General features: G+C 42.5%; 1 protein-coding gene across 1 annotated transcript; it reads left to right on the top strand.

Annotated features, from left to right (window-relative positions):
* The first annotated feature begins 765 nt into the window (after positions 1 to 765).
* On the top strand, positions 766 to 18,934 carry LOC100384187 (AP-2 complex subunit alpha-2). Its single transcript, XM_008660702.3, has 26 exons — positions 766 to 1,262; positions 2,797 to 2,928; positions 3,062 to 3,187; positions 4,019 to 4,081; positions 4,164 to 4,261; positions 4,527 to 4,734; positions 5,359 to 5,430; positions 5,511 to 5,603; positions 5,753 to 5,854; positions 5,973 to 6,070; positions 6,612 to 6,693; positions 6,807 to 6,895; positions 13,377 to 13,482; positions 13,567 to 13,632; positions 13,924 to 14,030; positions 14,115 to 14,219; positions 14,314 to 14,434; positions 14,529 to 15,029; positions 15,155 to 15,235; positions 15,337 to 15,501; positions 15,585 to 15,671; positions 15,770 to 15,895; positions 16,040 to 16,120; positions 16,201 to 16,272; positions 18,179 to 18,258; positions 18,348 to 18,934. The coding sequence occupies exons 1-26, from the start codon at positions 1,131 to 1,133 to the stop codon at positions 18,490 to 18,492; spliced, it is 3,138 nt and encodes a 1,045-aa protein (XP_008658924.1). The 5' UTR covers positions 766 to 1,130; the 3' UTR covers positions 18,493 to 18,934.
* Positions 18,935 to 21,683: the final 2,749 nt, after the last annotated feature.

Below are 21,683 nucleotides of genomic sequence, written 5' to 3'. Positions count from 1 at the left end.
GGATGTAGGGACGTTCTACTCGAATCAGTGTAAACCTTGCGCCCACCGCCCACACCGTTCGGAGCCTGGAATACATACAATGAATTTACTTGTCGGAACGAGGTTTGAAACACCGACAATAACTTTAGCTTAAGCTTGTTACATGCATTTCATTTCAACTAGAACATACTCAATTAATAATATTATGAGACATTTATAAGTTATGTAACTTTAGCTTAAACTTTGTTACATATAGTTCATTTCAACTAAAACATACTCAATTAATACTATTATGAGACATGGTTGTAAGGACTAGTTTGAAAACTGAAATCTCCTCCACGATTTTCGGATGAAATTTACGTTTCCAAAATAGTTCTAAGTTATGTTGATTTTTAGGGTGGGTTTTTAGAAACCCATGAGTTTTTGGTTATGTGTAGTGCATACATTGAGTTTCCTTTTGAATCCATTAATAATCCCATTAGGTAGAGAAATTAGGCTAAAATACATACTTAAGGGCTAGTTTAAGAACTCTATTTTTCTAAGAGACTCCTATTTTACTAACAAAAAATAAACTAATTTTCATTAGAAAAATGAAAATCGTGAAATAAGGGATTTTCATTTTTTTCTTTGGAAATTAGTTCATTTTTATTGGAAATTCTTTAGAAAAATGGAGTTATTAAATACAAAATTCACCGGGTTTAGAGTAGCGGTATCTATTGCCATCTTTAGGTTATGATCGGTGAATTTTCTATAGCTATCACCGTTCCATGACAGCGTCACTCCTGCACACGATGGAGCCCGAGTCCTTGCAGGACGAGTTTGAGCTTCAACCTGACTAGATAAGTGTGGCGTTCTGGCAAGTTAGAAACCAAACAGGCCAAACCTTCCAGAAACGAGCGAAAAAGCGTCCCCGATCCAGCACAGACAGACACACACCGGAAGGAGGCGCACCTTCCCCCAGCCCCACTATACGACGACCGCCGCGGTCGAACCAAAACAGCTTCCTCCTCCCGGCGTCGCCTCCGCGACGATCCTTTCCGCCGCCCCATAGGGTTCTGCTGCTCCCGATCCGGGCGCCAGATCTCGCGTGGCGACGCGCGGATCTCGGATTTCTCTAGAGGCGGCGGCGGCGGCGGCCGGAGCAGGAGGAGATGGCGCTCTCGGGGATGCGGGGGCTCTCGGTCTTCATCAGCGACGTACGCAACTGCCACAACAAGGAGCAGGAGCGCCTCCGCGTCGACAAGGAGCTCGGCAACATCCGTACGCGGTTCAAAAACGAGAAGGTCACACACGCTTGCTCCCTCCCTCTCCGCTGAGACTTCTGTTCGGTGCTGGCTGCTATTTGCCAACGCATTTGCGTAACTGAGGCGCAGAGCGCTCGGAGTTTTGCTCGACTTGTCCCGCTAGACGAGAACTGAGGAACTGCGCGGTGCTGAATTGGTGCTTAGTGGCGTGTTCGGGACAGGAAGCTCCCCAGCGTCGTTTCGGGCTGCCCTAGTTTCGAACCTGTTTCCGGACTGATAGGATGATGTTGAACTACACTGTTTCGGTCTCATGAGGCTGCAAGGGCAATGCTGTCTCTCAAGTCTTCATCGTGAAATGGCTGCAACAGCGTTTCACGACACTGATAATTCCGGATGACTTAGGTTGGAGCTCAACCATTCCAGCCTTTGGTTGTTCGCGCTTACCTGGAAACAGTCTGCAACTATTAAATCATCAACTTACACTGGTAGATTTTATTTGGAATCTCTTGGAAGTTAGAGATAGTGCGCTTTTGGCTTTGCAAGGACGCCTTTGAGCCTCAGGCTCACACAACTAGCCAATTTCCTTTGACCCTCTCCAGTTTTTGCAGCATTTTATGTTGATTTAGCATCAATGGTTCCCCTCATCTGTTGATAAATTATGGATGAAAATAAGCGAGTATCCACCAAACGCCTAGATTGTTTTCGTTTCTCACAGAACCGATAGCTCACAGTTGAACTAGATAAGCAAGAATCGAATAATCGAGAGAATCTTGGTGTTTCTTAAAATCTAAGCATGGTGGGGAGAAGCGAAACCAAACATGCCCTAAGGTCTTTTATCTACTGCTTTAACCCTCATCTGTTTTCTAGTTAAATGTTATTTAGAAGTCGTCCACAAAAGATAGTGTTAGCAACAATGCTGTTGTGTAATCGTGGCCGAAATTTGATAAGTCTGATTGCCTGCATCATAAGGAGAGATATGTGTTGTAACTGTAGAAATACAGAATCTAAGTGGTTGTGAAATTCTGATACTAATAGTCCAATAACAATGCTCTATAACATGCTTGTCATTATATGCTTGCAGACAAACATTGAATGTTAGACATATGAAAGTAACTGCTGATAGACTTGCCATGTATAGACATGCTTAAATTCATGGACCTACACTAGGGACCTCTGTAGTTCTGCACTAAAATAAAACAGCACCACACTGTGCTATACATCATTAATCATGTGGGGATATCAATCTCATCAGCAATTGCCTCATAAAGAAAAAAAGACAAATCTGGTAACTACTTTTCCTGTCTAGGAGTGTACTTATGTTTTCGCCAATGCATCAAACTATGTGGACCATGGCAGGCAGTCCTTGTTAACCTTGTGTAGAAGTAGAATGCACAAAGATAATCATTTCCATTCAAGCTAAAACTTTGGTCACCAAGGACCTGCTTTTCCTTGAAGTATGTTGTTATAACATGCAGTTGTAGGCTTGTAGCCCTCCCTTGAATGTTCCTGAAACCCCTAAATTATGGGCACTTTGCAACCAATGCTATAAATCATATGATTTCCTATCTTGCAGGGCTTGTCACCATACGAGAAGAAAAAATATGTATGGAAAATGCTTTACATTTATATGCTGGGTTATGATGTTGATTTTGGGCATATGGAAACTGTCTCGTTGATATCTGCACCAAAGTATCCTGAGAAGCAGGTATGGCATTCAGTTATAGTATCCTTTATCATATCAATTTTGCTCAAATGGTATTCTTAAATTTGATGTAGAATAATCAAGGTTTCTTAGTGAACCTGTTTACTAATTGCTATCATTTTGATGCATGCTGCAGGTTGGTTATATTGTGACATCTTGCTTACTGAATGAGAATAACGATTTCTTAAGAATGGTAATAAATACAGTAAGGAATGACATAATCGGACGAAATGAGACCTTCCAGTGCTTAGCATTGACAATGGTATGACATTCTGTGTTGTCCTTCTCTGTTCTGTCTGGGGACTTGGTCCTATCTTCCTTTCCTAACCATCACAAATTTGATAAAAAAACTCGACTTGCTGGGGTAAGACAGCCCCCGGGCATTATATTAAGAAGAGACCTTCTCACGCAGGTTACGAAACCCCCTGAACCCCTATCCCACCCATACACACAGCACCATAGCTCATGTGAGAAACGACCGCGATTGGGCCTTAGACCTGTGTTTTGGCGTGGGACAGACGAGGGATTTTTTTAACCACAGCCTGATATTCGCTCTCACGGGGAGTCGAACCTAGGACCTAAAGAGTGCTACTCAGACCATCTAACCAACTCGGCTAGAGGCCCTTTCTACACAAATTTGATTTAGAAAAGACACTTTTGTCATATTAAAACTATCTTGTGGTGTAATAAGTTGTTAAGGACATCAAATTGGTACAAACACTATTAAGGAAAATAAACAACTCAAACTTGAAAGCAATGTCAAAATTGTAGAGCATGTGTTAATAACTTTTACTATATTTTAGGCATTTTCTTGTTATTTAATGGCTTTTATTTCTGTAACTTCTATGTCTTTTGTTTGTTACACCTTTTGTTGTAATTTAGTGTTTTTTTTTTGTTTCTGTGGCTTGAGTTATGAGTTTCATAATGATTTTTATGAGATATCATATTGCACACCTGCTACCTCTACCACACTGAATTTAGTCTATGCCATCTGATCTAAAAGATTTGGTAGTCTAACTCTTACATTATTCTCCCATGCAATTAACACTTTTTTCTGTCTTTCTGTGTCATTTTTTATCGAAATATTTTTCAGGTAGGTAACATTGGTGGGAAAGAATTTTCTGAGTCACTAGCCCCAGATGTTCAGAAACTTCTTGTAAGCGAACGTTCTATTGCTTATGTCCCCCTTTCACTGTTTTCTGTATGATGAAATTAATGAAACATCTTATGGTTGTCAGATTTCAAGCAGTTGCCGTCCTGTTGTCAGAAAGAAGGCTGCTCTATGCCTTCTGCGGCTTTATAGGAAGAATCCTGATGTTGTGAATATTGATGGCTGGTAGTGACATTTTACAATATAAAAGATGTTACTACTATCATATAAAAAAGGACAAACCTAGTGCTGGCGGCTCCCACATGAGGGGGTTCTGGGGAAGGAATAACCGAGGCAAGCCTTACCTCTGCATTTTTGCAGAGAGGTTGTGTCGAACCCAGGACCTTTGGCTCAGTGGAAAGGCTTCTCACCACTGCGCTAGGCCTGTCATTTTTGTTACATTCTGTTACACTCTACTTAATTAATAGGCTACTTGAATTCTGCATATCAGGGCTGATCGAATGGCACAACTTCTAGATGAGCGTGATCTAGGTGTGCTGACATCTGTCATGAGTCTTTTTGTTTCACTAGTATCCAACAATTCTGAAGCATATTGGAATTGTCTTCCAAAATGTGTAAGAATATTGGAGAGATTAGCAAGAAATCAAGATATTCCACAAGAGTACACTTATTATGGAATTCCATCTCCTTGGCTTCAGGTACTTCCCTTTCATGCCATTATCCATTCAACCAGCTTCATTTATTAGTAAAGTTAGGCCTTTACTTAGTAGTCATTAGGCTGTTACCTTCTATTAAGCTTAACCAACAACTCCAGTTAGTCTGCGTTTGGAGGTATGTACATAGCAACACAAGCAATTTGTCATGTGTATACACATTAGTTATGTGTATAGCATAGTTTAACGGTTGCTATGTAAACCTTCCATAAGAGTTACTCTAAAGCTATTTAGGCAAGTTGTGATGCAGGGCTAGTTTTTTTTAAGTTTAGCACAAGCCTTAAACCCATATTACGCATTCCGCACTGTGAATAATAAGTAAGCAACCATATCAATTAATTACTGAAACTAAACAATAAACATGTGGAGTTGCTATTGTTAGAATGTTTCTTTTTATTGTTAGGGAGATAGAATGTTTTTCCTGCAGGGTGGACTTATGTAGTGCATTGGCCATGGCAGAGGTGCAGATTGTTTGATATTACAGAGTCTTTCTTCATGGTTTTTGAATTATTTTACATCTTTGATTTTATGTTGGCGTGTGAAGGAAACCATGTATATGCATTGGATGGAACCATGTATTCAGCTAAGAATAAAATTTAATTTTCACAGGTTAAGACAATGAGAGCTCTTCAGTACTTCCCTACCATTGAAGATCCCAACGCAAGACGGGCTTTGTTTGAGGTACTACCTTTTCTTTTAACTTTTCTAGTGCACCTGTACAAAAATGTGTGGACTGCAATGATTTTGTTGTTGTCCTTCAGGTTTTACAGCGTATTTTGATGGGTACTGATGTTGTTAAAAATGTTAACAAGAACAATGCCTCACATGCTGTTCTCTTTGAAGCTCTTGCTCTGGTGAGTTTGTATTGACTTTAAAGCGATTAATCCCCCACCCTGGTCCGATCTTGCATTGCCTTTTCTGCATAAGTTTATGCTTCGCAAAATCACAGTTTGGTATCCTGTCTATTAATTAAGTCTGTTTGCATGTATAATACTCCATATAGGTCATGCATCTGGATGCTGAGAAGGAGATGATGTCACAGTGTGTGGCTCTTCTTGGGAAGTTTATTGCAGTCCGGGAGCCAAACATTCGGTACCTCGGTCTGGTAATTGCATTTCTTATTAATATTTACTTAATGCCTTTTGCTGGCAGTCTTGCTTCCGCATCAAGTTGTGCAAGTGTAAAATCTACCATATTGAGACAGTAATCGATCCATCTTTCAGGAAAACATGACTAGGATGCTGTTAGTAACAGATGTGCAGGATATCATTAGAAGGCACCAGGCCCAGATCATTACATCTTTGAAGGATCCAGATATCAGGTTTGACTCTGTTCCCTGTCTGTAATTTTCTATACTTCTCAAAAGAACTGATTGGTATAACATGAACATCCAGACATTTTTTCTTATGGATGATATGATATTCTGAATTATCTAGGGTAGCTTCTGCATCAACTCCACACCAACAACAAACCTGTCTCAATCAAGTTGCGTTGGGATAAAGATGAAATCACATGAGTCACAAATACATTTTTAATTCCAAGTGAATAGCTGAAATGCAGTTTAAATGTTTTTTTAATCACAGTAGTGGGTCCAGTCATCCAGTTTTATGTGTAAAGTGTCTTATTCACTATATTGTACTTGACCTAGAATGTCTGAAGTTACTTGCAATCTCTTGCATTCGGGAGTGACTTTGGATTGTATCATGTTAGTAAAGGGTGAACACTAAGAATAAATAGTACTTAGCATTTTCACTTGTGTAGGATGTGATTTACGTTAGCTCTTTGCCTCTGTGAATTCTGTTTTTCTTTTCAATAAACTGCCACATTCATATTTTCTGCAACTTCATGTTATTGTATTGCAGCATTAGACGGAGGGCTCTTGATTTATTATATGGCATGTGTGATGTTACAAACGCGAAAGAAATTGTTGAGGAGTTGTTGCAGGTAATTAATCTTTGTGTGTGTGTGTGGGGGGGGGGGGGTCTTAACCGCACTATACTATTGTTTATTCATGTCATTCCTGCTTTCTAATATTGAATCCTCTTTTCTTACCTCAGTACCTTGATACAGCTGAATTTGCAATGCGTGAAGAGTTGTCTCTGAAGGCAGCTATTCTTGCAGAAAAATTTGCTCCACAACTATTGTGGTAAGATTTTGATCACAGGATCTGCCAATTCTCCAGCTACTATGTTGCAGATTTGTCATTTCTGTAGGACATATGTGACCATTGCAACCATGAAGTTACATGTTATAACTGTGCTTTGCCTAGTTATTTGATGGTAACCTTGATAAGGAATGATTTTTAGGAACCAGTAACTGTTTGATGCCTTCTAATGCTTGCAGATCGTTCTAAATGTAAATTTTTTGAAAGAGGAATGCCTATTAATTGAATCGACCGGCTTTCGAGTAATATAGCTACACCTACACAAAATTAGAACAATAGATGAAAACATCAGAAGCAAATATAAAGATAAATTGTTCCTTCTGTAGTTAGAAACATTTCCCAGCCTCGCTTTTTTGAACTTAAGTAGATAGGATTGTTTTTACCATACCATGAAATATTATCATGTCATAATTATTTCTGAGAAACAAAGAGATCAGGAACAACAACAACAAAGCCTTTTAGTCTCAAGCAAGTTAGGGTTGAAAGGAACATGGTACTGGGATATTACATTGCTTGCCATGACCTCTAGTGTCAATTGGGCTGGATATTTATACAGGTAGGAGCCGCCTATTACAAGTGGAATCCTACTCGGTTGCAACATCTCAACCGACTCTAACTCTAAATGAACTGGACGCATGCACTCCTGTTTTGTTCTACCTCTAATCTCTAATCACAATCGGTTTCTAATCTAGCCGAAGAGGATCTTGGACAACTAAGGTCGTAATCTATGTATAACATATTTTAACACCCCCTCTATCATAACTTGCACAAGTAGAGATTGTCTCTGAATGAGGACAGTGACTTAGTAAAGCCATTTGCAACTGGTCTTTTGCATGCTTATTAAGGCATCGCTTAAGCGGTAAAGCATGTTGAATTGTTGCCAGGGTGAGACTTCCACCTTGCCTTGCCCTCGCGTGTAAGGCGTCTGCTGAGGCGTGGGGCGTCCTCGGGTCGTCCGTGGGGCGTTCTCGTGGCTACACTTGGGGGAAGCTAAGCATGGGCATGGCAGAGCGCAAAGCGGGGTCTCAGCGGCATGCAGACTCCCTATCTCAGGCGGTGGCGTGCAGGGAGAAGGGAGTTGCGGGGAGGGAGGAGAGCTGCGGGGAGAGGGAGAGCTGCGCATTGTGGGTAGCTTGCGAGCACTCCAAGATACTAAATTTGTACTAAGGTACACTTTAAAGTCTTGTATCGACTGTCTATCATCTAGGCCATCTACTTAATCTGCATCAGAGAAGGCACACACAGGCGTGGAGGGATACTTCACAATTTTGAGACCATGTGAACCTGCATGTCTAAAAAACTCGACCTGCGAGGGTAAGACAATTCTCGGAGAGAAGACCTTCTCACATAGGTCGAGAAACCCCGAACGGATGAAAATGACCGGAAACGGTCAGAAACGATATCTTCTATTCGAAAATGATTGTTGGTCGGTCGAAAAGTTACTCAATTTCATAATTAATCTACTTTTTGGCCACTAAAATATGATGTTTATAGATATTTGAAATCCAAATTTTAAATACGGTAATTTTCGGAAATGATATTGTCTTTACGAAAACGATACGGTTACGAGGTCCCGGCTACATGATTTTCGATTATTGTGTTCATCCCTACCCGAACCCTTGCCCTACCCATACACAACAACACCGTAGCCCATGCGAGAACGACAGCGACCGGTGCTGGACCTTAGAACTATGTTGTAATGACGCAAGTTAGGCCAGTAGGCATACCTAAAATTCTTAAGGAAATATAGGAGGTTGTTGAAATAATTTCTCAAAGGTGGTGGGTGTGTGATTTATAAGATATGTAGCAATATCCAATGCTTCATCCTAGCATTTGTGTCTTTGAAGCATGGACAAGCAAAGATGGGCCAAACTCTACTATGTGACGATGCTTTCTTTCAGCACATCCGTTTTGCTAATGAGCATGGGGACAAGACACTAGGTGTGAGATACCTATCTTGGTGAAAAATGAGGCCAGGCGCTAATACTCGCCTCTCCAATCAGTTTAGACAACAATGGTCTTGGTGTTAAAGCGACGCTCAACCATGTTCTAAAATTCAATGAACTTTTCAAACACTTCAGATTTAAATTTTAGTACTGAAATAATCAATAAAACTGACAATACTTTTATGTACCTACAGACTTGTGATTAGGATTCCATACATTCGGAAAAACATAAGTTCAAGGGGTTTTAACGAGACATTTGTTGATGTAGGATAGAGAAGTTGATGACTCTTTGCCTGCTGATAAGTATTACATACAAACTCTTCTGACACACTAGAACAAAGTCTTATTTTGGCTGATGAACTTGTGAATAATTTGAAAGGATGAATGACCAAGGTGACTATTAGGGTGTTTGTTTTGAGGAATAAGCTAGTCCATCATCTTCTTACTCCTCACTTTTTTATTTGGTTTGCAGAATGGAATGAGTTGATCCATCACCAACTTATTCCTCATACTTAGTTATTACTAACATGAGGAATGGGGTCATTCCACCAAATTTAAGGAATGGACTCATGATGCACCACCTCATCTTGGATGGAGTGATTCCACAAATCAAACACCCTATGTCCCTAGTGAGGGGACATCTTGATGGCGCCAAGAGCTCCTAGCCGAAGACATGGTAGGGAGTAGAGACCGATATCACATCTACCATGGAGCAGAACCTTCCTCGTGTCTAGATCCTTAATCAGAAAGTGACAAGGAAAATATTTAAGCGAGACATGATTATCTTTGGAAAACAATGAACTGAGACTAGATTCTTTGTGGCACGAGGAACACGTAAGACATTGTTGAGATACAAGGTTCTAACAGGGGTATGAATAATAGCATGACCAATGTTATCAATATTCATACTTCCCCCACTCTGAGGACCTGATATGTCCTCTTGTACTTGTCCTAGACCGTTAGCTTGTCCAATTTAGATGTAATGTGGTATGTTGTCTTCGTGTTGGTGTAGCAATTGGTGTCGACACCATAGTCACCATGGGTGTCCGCAGTTGCAGTCCTTGTGTCAGAGGTGTTAATTCCCATCGTAGTGGACTAGTGGTACTGGTAATCGAGGGTAATATTCCTTACGTTGTTGCATACTTGACAAATCTTGTTACTGTGTCAAGCTTGTCGACGTTTGTTAGATGAAGACTCGAAGAGGATGATAGACTCAATAGCCACCACAACCACCAATAGTGCCACCATGTGCGCGATTGTGGTTGTTGTTTCCACGCCCTTGACTAGCAGCATTAGCAGAGGCTTGGTGACCTCCATGAAGTAAATCCATCCTGGCGTCGAAGCTGAGAATCTATCAAGTCATGCCATAATGTACGAGATGAGTTCATCATCATCAACGATTTTCTTTTTAGATGCCATCTCATCTGTAAGAGATTTCGTCTTGGCAATATATTAAGCTATTATGATATTACCTTTCTTGTAGTTGGAAGGACAATCCGCATGTTCACGGTTCGGGCTCTTGACTATGACATGTAGGTATTTTGCAGTTCTGACCAAACCTTGTGGGTTGTTTCGTAGATGGCAGCTTGACCCATGACTTCTTGAGTCATGGATGTCATGTGGAAGCCAAAGATCTCCTGCTGGAGTGTGACCCATCAGATGTACTCTGGGTTGACATCGTCGATCATCTTGCCATCCTGCTTGACATAGATCTTCTCGTCAGACGCTCATCTAGGTAGCCTTGTAGCTACACACTTCCAAGGATGGGCAAAACTTGCACTTTCTAGAGTGTGAAATTGGTTTTGTTGAGCTTTACAACAACACTTTGCCCTAGGGGAGGCTTCAGTCCTACAAAGCTGGATGACACCATGGGATCTTGTCGCTGGTGAGGTTGATGTTGACTTGCTCTTGATCAGGACGCTGGCTAATATATGGAGGTGGCTCTGATTACCAAGAAAGAAACACAACACCGGGATACAAATTGCTTGGCTTGACCTCTAGGGTCGATGGTTGTATATTTATACAGGTAGAAGTGGACTATTACAAGAGGAATCTTACTTGGCTACAACATCCCAATCGACTCTGACTCTAAATGATTTGGACGCATGTAGTCCTGTTTTGTTTTATATCTAACATCTAATTAGAGTTGGTTTCTAATCTAGCACAATGGAATCCTAGAGACTAGACAACTAAGGTTGTAGCCTATGTGTAGTATTGGAAACTGAAACTCAATATCTGTTGCATAGAGGAAGGTTACATATATAGACTCAGGGGAAACCCTAACCCTAATGGGGCGGCTGCCCAATAGTGGTGTCGGCCCACCCACACGCACAGTCTAACATCCCCTCGCAGTCGCAACGGGGGCACCGCAACGATGAGACCAGAGTAGAAGCCGAAGGTAGGAGCTGACATGTTGAACACCCTCCCGGCAGTCTCAGCGTCGTGAGGGGTGCGAATGTTGCGGCTGGAGTAGAGACCGGCGTGGACTCCAAGAAGACGATAACCCCTGCATGCCCTGTTCGGGAGGGGTCTACGTTTGAGCGTCAACGGTCGGCGGGGCGACACAAAAGAGACAACAGCAGCCTCGAGGGCCTTCTGGCTTCTTTCCACGTCCGGTCGTCAAGTAGCCTTGCCAGGGAGGTCGGTGGCAGCGCACGCGTCTGCGCCGGTCAGGGTGGCCGCGCCTGCGACAGACTAAAAGGGGTAACTGTGGATCCGGTCGGGAAAGCCACGACAGCGACGAATCTAGCCATGAAGACGACGATTCGGCCAAAGGGACGACAGATCTAGCCAAGAAGGCCGCGATAGCGATGGATCACAGCCAACTGTGGTGGCGATGAAGAAGGGGTGAGCGGCGGGGCAGGTCCAGCCGGGCAGGAGCCCGCACCGGGTTTGGCAAAGGGGGGTTGACGCCGGCGATGGGAAAAGTTTGAAGGAGAGAGGCGCTGCAAGTCGGCTCAAGTGAGGGACGCTAGCAGCCGGTGCGCCGGAACAGAAAACACGACGCGGGAGGTCACAGCGTGCGCAGTAGGGGGAGGACGCGGCGCGTGCAGCAGGGGTTTCTGCCCGCCGGAGCTGGAGGTCGCCGGGGAGGAGACCGCCGACGACCGCAACAGTGTTGTCGGGGACGCACGTGCCCACAAATAGGTCAGCGCCGGGAAGGAGACCCGTGGGGGGAAACCCCGCCAAGGTGGTGGCGGCGGCCTGCAGAGCCGCGGCGGCGGGGAGCGGGAGAGGGGGCCGTCCTGGCTGGTGGAGAAGGCCGTAACGCCGGTGAGCCGACCGACAGCCCCCCGCGCCGTTGAGGAGGGGTTGCTGGTCGACGGAGAAGGCCACGACAGAGAGGGAGCCGACGGCGGTGCTCGCGCCCATGTGCTCGTGTGTTTGAGAGACGATAGGGGAGCAGGGGGGCGCTTGAGCTCCTCCATGGAGGCAACATCGCCATGGGGAGAGAGGGTGCTTGCTCCTGTCTTGGCTGGCATGGGGGAGGAAGGGGAGCAGCTGCGGGGGAGGAAGGGGAGGGCCAGCGGCTGGGATGGTGGCCACCCCCAGGAGGGAACTCCTGGGGGCGGCAAATGTGCTGTTGGAGAAACAAAACTTAGCTAGCTGATACCATATTGGAAACTGGAACTCATTATCTATTGCATAAAGGAAGGTTACATATATAGACTCAGGGGAAACCCTAACCCTAATGCGCCGGCAGCCCAATAGTGGTGCCGGCCCACACACATACAGTCTAACATGTAGCATATTCTTTAGGCTCTTATCAATCAAAACTTCTACTCTATTTTCATTTGCAGCTGCTCCTGTATACCAAAATTTGAAACCGATATTGTCCACCTCCTTCGCCTTATGACCCTTCAATTTAGTTTCTTTAGACACATAAGATATTTACACGCCTCCTAGTCGTTGTCCCAACTAACTCTCTTAACTTGTAAGCAGCGATCCTACCTTCCAACTACTTAAACAAAGTGATCAGGAAGATCACATTTATTTATTAGAACATGAGTACCATTCAATCAGGGTAAACTATGAAGAAAGGGGTTAATTAGCTTGAAATTCTTAGCTATACAATGACTTGTGCTTAGAGAAAATTTGTAAAGGCTGGACTGACTTACATATGCAACCCGGGGGAGGGATAGAATATTTCTTGTCACTATACTATCCCTATTTTGCTAAAAACTTCCTTTACTTGTTATCCTCTTTTTTTGTGACTTTTCTGGAGCATCATACCCCAATTTAATTCAGATTAAAATGTTTAATCGGTGTTGATGTTGTACTGTATTATACTGAATTTGATATGTTTGTTTGCATCCTTGAGGTGTTCTGCTAACCAGGATTGTATATACCAGCTCCCATAAACTTCAGCCTTCTGTGGCCATATTTATGCTCAACCTGATATTTAATTACTGGATTTAACAACTGTAACAAATTGTGTTGTTAGTTCTATGTGCATTTTAATTTATGCAATTTCTTCTCCTTGAAGTTTTTGCTATATCTGACTTGTATTTGTGCAGGTATGTTGATGTTATTCTTCAGCTTATAGACAAAGCTGGAGATTTTGTAAGTGATGATATATGGTATCGAGTTGTACAATTTGTCACGAACAACGAAGATCTACAGGTTTGTGTACATATCTAGTTGAACTAAATCATCTCAATTTTGTTTGGTGAATTTATGGTTCCTTTTTTTTTGCAATTTTATCAGTCATATGCTGCAGCTAAGGCAAGAGAATATCTTGACAAGCCTGCTTTACATGAGACAATGGTCAAGGTATTTTTCATCAACTGAAATTGTGGTATTATGAAGATTGAATTTACGGATCTGCTAGATATTAATTGTCATTGAAACATGATATATAGTCCTTAGTACGCCATAGTTTTACCTTTATCCTGAATACATATTCTGTCGCATGAAATTGCCTGTCGGTGAAAATTGAACCTTTTTTTCTGTCTTTTTTTGTTTACTATCCTATTTGTGCTATCTGCCTGGCATCTGAGTACTATCCTATTTGTTCCTACATACTTTGTTGCATTACATTATCCTTCTTATGCAACTATACAGGTGAGTGCCTACCTTCTTGGGGAGTATGGCCATCTTTTGGCCCGGAGACCTGGCTGTAGCCCTAAGGAATTGTTTGCTATTATAAATGATAAACTTCCGACAGTATCGTAAGTTGTGTAAACTCATACTTGAGTAACTTCAATGTTATTTTCTATCATGTTATAATGCATGCGCTATCCATTTTTCATTAGGACAAGTACTGTAGCTATTCTTCTCTCAACCTATGCCAAGATATTGATCCACACTCAACCTCCTGATGTTGGACTGCAGCAACAAATCCTCACAATATTTAAAAAGTAACAAATGATTCTTCCAGCTCAAGCTTTAGTGATATGGTACCACTTTATATGTTGCTAAACTTTTGTTACTCTTCTTTACATTATATTCCAGGTACGAGAGCTATATTGATGTTGAAATACAACAGAGAGCAGTTGAGTATTTTGAACTAAGCAGGAAAGGCCCTGCTTTGGCAGATGTGTTGGCTGAAATGCCAAAATTCCCTGAGCGTGAGGTAACTCCATTGCTAGGATACAATTTTATCTTGGTCAATTTATGCTATTGAGAAGAATTCCTCCCCCTTACTGTGGGTTATTTGCCAAATCCAGTCTGCACTTCTGAAGAAGGCTGAAGACGCTGAGATTGACACAGCAGAGCAAAGTGCTATAAAGCTACGCAGTCAGCAACAAACTTCCAGTGCTCTTGTTGTAGCTGATCACTCCCCTGCAAATGGATCTGCACCACCAGCTAATCATCTCACTCTTGTGAAGATGCCAAGCCAAATTGTTTCTGACACTCAGGAGAGTGGGGTAATTCATGAAGAAGTTCCTAATCCTCCTGTTGAAGCTCCCAAAGAAAATGGGACTCCCGTCGAAGTGGAAAGCAGGGACACAAACATTACTGGAATCAACAATGAGGTTAAAACTGAACCACCCTCTACATCGCATTCTACCTCTCCCGCGGACCTCCTGGCAGATCTTTTGGGTCCTCTTGCGATAGAGGGCCCTCCTGCCGTAGAGCAAAATCCTACCCAAGGATTGAATAGTAATCAAAGTCCAGTTGGTGACTTGGCACTTGCTACCCTTGATGATCAATCCAACTCAGTTCAGGTACTAGTGTACTCTTATTTCTTTTGTCAGGCTGTATGCTAGTTGAACTATTGTGCTGGTAATTTTTTTTATAGGGGCATGTTCTCTTCTACTGACACCTATGAAATGAATTCTCCTTTATACAGCCAATTGTCAACGTCGAGGAAAAGTTCCATATATTGTGCACAAAAGATAGCGGAGTGCTGTACGAGGATCCTCACATTCAGGTTTGCATAAATTGTGTTGCATTGCATCACTTCACATAACTGTATGTTTTATCCGTCCTCATGATGTGCATCTTCCTTTTCCTATTATACCTTGTGTCTAGATTGGTATGAAAGCAGAGTGGCGTGCCCATCATGGCCGTCTTGTTCTTTTCCTGGGTAACAAAAATACTTCAGCCCTTACGTCAGTGCGGGTGCTGATTTTGCCTCCTAGTCATTTGAAAATGGAACTTTCGTCTGTTCCCGATACTATTCCTCCAAGGGCGCAGGTACTGAGTGATGCAGTATAATACTTTTGCACCTTTAAAGTTTTCTTCCATGCCGTACTTCAATTCCTTGGTTATCTTTGTAGGTGCAAGTTCCACTTGAGGTTGCAAATCTCCGTGCAAGTAGAGATGTTGCGGTTTTAGATCTCTCATATACTTTTGGAACTTCACTGGTGATTATTCTATGTCATTGTATTTTTCCCCTGAGTGTCTGAATATTCACTTGTCTTTGTTGCCAGGTAACAATGTCGTCTTTGTTTTGCTTATGCAGGTGGATGGCAAACTTCGACTTCCTGTTGTATTGAATAAATTTTTGCAGCCTATAACTCTTACCCCTGAAGAATTTTTCCTCCAGTGGAAAGCGCTGACTGTTCACTTGCTGAAGGTTCAAGAAGTGGTAAGGCCTCAATTGTATTGTTGAGGATAGGAAGGGGCATCATCGTAGGGGTGGGAGTCATCTTCTGAATGATGTAGAAACTGAAAGATTCTAATGATGATTATTTGAGAAATCTTTCTAATGGCCATATTTTCATGTGAACAGGTTAAAGGTGTGAAACCAATGCCTCTTTCTGAGATGGCTAATCTTTTCATGAGCCTTCACTTGGCGGTCGCTCCTGGACTTGTATGTAGTTTGATTATTTGTCTCTCCATTTTGAGCCATTTTTTTGTTTTTCAAACTGTGGAAGTTCTTGCTCTTTTTAGGATAACAACCCGAACAATCTGGTTGCATGCACGACATTCTTTTCTGAAGCAACACGGGCCATGCTTTGTCTGGTAAGCATGATTCTTCACTGCCGTTTCTATTCATAGCTGTCCATGTGCATGGAAAACAACTATCCATGTGTCCGAACCTTGACTTGTGGGTTATATTGGGTTTTTAACTCTAGCCTACCCCGGCTTGCTTGAGATAAAAGGCTTTGTTGTTGTTTATATTCTTAGCTGTGCCATGGAAATTTTCCTTAAGAAATGAATCATGTGATATTTTTTTTACTGTTACTGAATGCATTTGTGCCTGGTAATATTCTTTTGAGGCTAGTGTCGCAGTGAGCCTTTTTATTTAGGGATTTTTAATTATGTGCCCCTAGTTAAACTTCAGCATCAGTGCTCAGTTTTACCCTTCCCTAGTTGTAATGGTTGAGTCTTTTTTTTTACACTAGAGAGGGGCAAAATCGGAGTGGTGCTGAATTAGAGGCCAGATTTAAAAGTCCCTTTTATTTAACTAATAATCAAACCCCAATTTGAACTTCAATCCACTCTTCACCCAATATTGTTACATTGGACATATGTAACGTCACCCGGACTTTGGTATCAAGCTGACTCATTTACCTTTTAGACGAACTTGTCACTTCCAAGCACAATTCGGTTAGATATGAAGCCAACCTTTTTTTCGAAAACGCAGGAGAGCTGCGTATCATTGTATTAAGAAGAAAAGGTGAGGTAAAAAGGGAAAACCTCTTACAATTCCGCACAAACCCACACACACTAGATAATAGTTAGAAATACAACAATAGTATGAACAGCTAGACCCATGACCATGGAAACCCAAAAACAAAAGGTCACCGATTAGTGCGCTGGAGCGAAAAGTATGCTAGCTAATCCACTGGCTCCAGCCCTACACCAGAGGTGAGACTCCTTGACCCACTTGATGACCATGCTAGAACAAGGCTGCACACCATTGAATACACAACGGTTGCGGTGATTCCAGATGGCCCAAGCTCCAAGTATGATCAAAGAATTGAGGCCCTTATACAGCCCCTTATATGCTGGATCACCCGGTACCGTGACAACTCCTTCCCACCAATCCTCAAAGGAAGAGGTCTCATGGCTAGGAGAAGCCAACCTTGTTTAGACTTTAGAATACATGCTGGTTCAATCCATTTTATTCAAGGTTCACTTCCATTGCTGAACAGCAGCTCATTAGGGTGACCATCAAGTTGGATCTAGAGTAGAAAAAACAATGAAAAACAGCAAAGTCTAGGTTTGTGTCACCGCATCAGTTTTGAGTCTAAATATTACAAAAGCAATGACAAATATGAGAATGGTGATGGACATAGCGACACAAACCTAGTTGCAGAAGTTGTTTTCCTAGCCTGTTTACTAGTGATGCATGATTGGATGTTGCTATCCTGTGTACTTGGTCATCACAGTGGAATAATGGATACATTAATTGCATATTAACTGAATACCAGACCTTTAGCGAAATCCTGTGCTTGAGTCTTTTGTTAACTGTAGCAAAAGCTGTGATTTGCCATTTTTAATCCATTTTTAACAATTGATATTTTGTAACTTGCACCCAGCTATCTTGCTTATTGGTGCAATGATTATGGATATTTTCTGATTGTATCCGAGTCCTAATCTGTCTAGAAGAGTTCAGATCCATCCGTGTCTGAGTTTGGATATTCAACAACCGATACCGTATTTGTATCCGAATATTCAAATTGTGTATTTATGATGCCGATATCCATTCCTATCCTATCCGGTTTAGCTGATACTACCTGTATTCGAATCTGAATCCGAATTGAAATACGAAAACAGATGTAATCAGCGACATCTGTTCGTATCTGATCCATTTACACCCCATGCTCATAAACTGTGTTTTATCCCTTTAGGGAGACCCGTATTTTTGTTCCCCTTTTGAAAAGATGTAACACTTTGCTGCTTGTCTTTTGACTCTTTGCAGATAAGACTTGAAACAGATCCACAAGACAGGACCCAACTGCGGCTGACAGTTGCCTCGGGCGATCAACATTTGACATTCGAGTATAGTCTTGCTCCTTTTCTTTAAATTATGGCTTATTGCTAAATGCTAATGGGAATGCAAAAAATGATTGGGTGGTTTTGGTAAACAGGTTGAAAGAGTTCGTCAAGGAACATTTGATTGATATCCCAAGGACTCAGGCTGCCCCACCTATGGCAATGGTCCAGCCACAGTTGCTTACTGCAGCACCTGCCACATACAATGACCCTGGTGCCATGCTTGCTGGATTGCTATGAGAAGTAAAAAAACAAAAGCCATAGTGTTTTGATGTACATGACAGATGTTGATCTAACATCTCCAAAAGCATCTTGCTGCCAAGACGAACACGTGGAGCAACGAAAGGGCTGGCGGAGTAGTCTTCAGCTGGATTCTAAACCGAGAAAAAGCTAGATTCTTTTGGGCGGTTTGAAGGCCTCCTTCCCCTCCATGGAGCAGTCCCCATATTGTGTAAGCGTAATTTGTTGTTTCTCATTTATCATCCCCTTTTGGCCCATTTATATAACTTGTATTGCCCAGGTCTGTTGGTGGACAGTCGGTAGTTATGTGTGTTAATATAAGGTGCTAGGTTTTCCACCATGCCGGTTGTAAAGTTGAGTTGGTGCGCATTGCATTACGATTTGTACCAATAAGGTCGAAATAGGGAAAGGAAATTAATAGGGTTTTGTTTTGTGCATTTTATACGGTCTGCATAGTTCCGATCCCTTGGACTGTCTGTTTCTTTCCTGGTGGCGGTGGGTGTGTGATGGCACAAGCACGAGGTTCACGAGGCTCGATTACATAATCTAACCTGGTTGACACCGGCGCGTCATCTTTTTGCCTCTTTGAAGATTCTAATTTCTCGTTGCTGCGGCACAACATGATGCTCTTTGCCTCTTTGGAGTTCCCAGTTCCTAGCTACTATGACACAACATGCATCCGCTTCTACTAGGTGGTTGGCAGTTGGCACCTACTTCTTCTGATTGTGATGAAACAGGCAAACTAGGTTTTTATTTTGATGCACAACGTGCATTTTTTTAAACGTGCCATTTACACCATCGTCGATTGTCTGAAAAAAATGCACGTTGCGCATCAAAATGAACTGTTCGATGTTTTTTTTTGGCGATACGCTGCGCCGGTCTGTTGGTCTCTGCTGCACTGCTGCGACTGCGACCACTTTCACAAGAAACACACGCTGCGGTGGCGGCGCCCGCGATCCTGACGCCGATCGCAGCCAGGGCGACAAACGGCGTTAGCGTCGCGTTTCCTGACATGACGACACGATCGAGGGCGACGAGCGTCGCCTCGTACGTGAAACTGGACCCGATGCATCCTTTTTCTCCAGGACGACAGCCAGCTGCGGGCGGGCGCTGCCAGCGATGGGGATGGCCGCGCCGGCGCTAGCGTTGGTGCACCTCTTCCGCCGGTACGGCGGTCCCAAAAGAAACACCAAAGCGTGCCACTCCTTGTTTATCCTTATTTAGGCCGTGGTTGGCAGATATTGTATATGATCATGTAAAACATTATTTTATATTGTAGAATGTAGTGACAGTTCTAATAATGAATCAAAAGGACTACGCTACTGATCCATCATGACACTGGTAGCCTAGCAATGGAGGTTGGTATCTTGTAGAGAATAACCTGGACGATTAACCACTGTCGGCCTAGAACCTGAACGTGGGTGCCTATTGGCCTTGCCATGTCATGGAGGAGATGGAGGATAGTTGACATACAGACAAACAGTGATGGGACAGTGATGAGCTGACAACTAATGGGTGGCTAGGGATAGGACACACATGGACGAGGCCGATGTCGTGGTGCGTGTGTGTTAAAAGGGGAACATTTATCTTTTATTATCTTTATAGATAACACTAAATCACCGGTCACTGAGAGCTGAGTCACTAACATGATGTTTTATGTGCTTGCTATACACCGTAAAGATGGCAATTAGATTGTCTATCTAGTGCTGACGTGCCTGGTGCGTGGTAGTTTATAAAGTGAGACATTTGGCTGGTCTAGAGACTTGCTTCTACAACTATTAGAGCACGACCGGGTGGGGTTGCAGCCCTCCATTGGCTGGTAGGAGGTGAGATAAATAAGGCTGCTAGAGATATCCTTTGGATGGTTCCAATGCCTTCGTTTTGTATCCATCCCCAAACTAGATATCGCCCGATCCGTATCTACTACCGTTAGCATGTATATACCACAACGCTCTAGTTAGGGATGAAAATAAGTTCTCGAACTATTAGAATAAATATAATATTGTGAAAGAGTTATGTATGAAATTTGATGCTAATATTTTCTTATGTCATCAAGCACATTATTACAGATAATAATAAAGTTTGCATAAATTATTTTTTACATTATTTGCTCCCTACAACAAAAAGGTAAAAAAATATTTGTATTCATATCCGAATTTTATATCTATCGTCTGAGAAGATATGTGATCAATTTGATGTTTACTTTTTATGAAGCTTTATAAGCTCAATGCTAAAAACAAGAATACGAATTTCATGACATATTTTATATTCTATTTATTCACAATCAAAGAAAAAATACTAAAAATTTTGATATCTGAATAAGTATACTGCCGGTGGGGAGAATCCTCCGACCGGGTGGCGTATTGCACCCGCCCTGATCCTCGGATGAGTAGGATTAGGTGATTGCCTGGCCTTCTAGATGAACACAAGAACACAAGGATTAAAGTGGTTCAGACCACTAGAGCATAATACACTACATCCAATATGAGTTGTATTGCTTGAGAATTGGGGAGTTGAAGGTCTGAGTGTAAGTTGACCTCCAACCTCTCTTGCTATGGATCAAGTGCTCTCCCTTTTATAGTACAAGGGAGGCACATTACAATGGAGTTCAGGCCCTGACAAGTGGGCCTAGGAGAGTTTACAATATGGAGCGGTATCAATTGGATATCGTTGACAACACTAGGTCTTCTTAAACTCGTATCTATTCTTGGATACTGCATGATCTTCTGGCGTCCTTATACTGCCTCCTTGTCCCGTTCAATCGAAACACAAGCCTTGGTGTAGGTTGCGGTGTAGGAGAGTGTAACGGGCGGTGTCGTCTAGTATTCTCCATTCGTCCCTTCATGCCTTGGTAATGCACAAGGCACGGTGGAAGTCATAATGAAGGGTGCTCAAACGACGCATTTGGTCAATGCCCCTTGCCTCAATAACGTGTGGGTAACAGTAAAATTTGCATGTTACAGGCCCCAGGCGTCGCGTGCATTTTAACGCCTAGGACACACTACCTGCTACTGATGCGGGAATTTGTACTCAATGCTGGCGGGCTCTATGCTAAAGGCTTTTGTCAGGCATGGTTCGATGGCTTACATTAGGGGTGTCTAGCCACGTGTTAGCACCGGACCCCTACCTAGGTGAGTGGCAGACCTGGGGATAAGTGGTGACAGTATTTTCCAAGTCTTTCCTGACCATGG

The sequence above is a fragment of the Zea mays genome, chromosome 9 (genome assembly GCF_902167145.1).
Source record: "Zea mays cultivar B73 chromosome 9, Zm-B73-REFERENCE-NAM-5.0, whole genome shotgun sequence".
Classification (NCBI taxonomy): Eukaryota; Viridiplantae; Streptophyta; class Magnoliopsida; order Poales; family Poaceae; genus Zea; species Zea mays.
The sequence above is the reverse complement of the archived record's forward strand: the minus strand, read 5'-3'. Positions and strand labels throughout refer to the sequence as shown.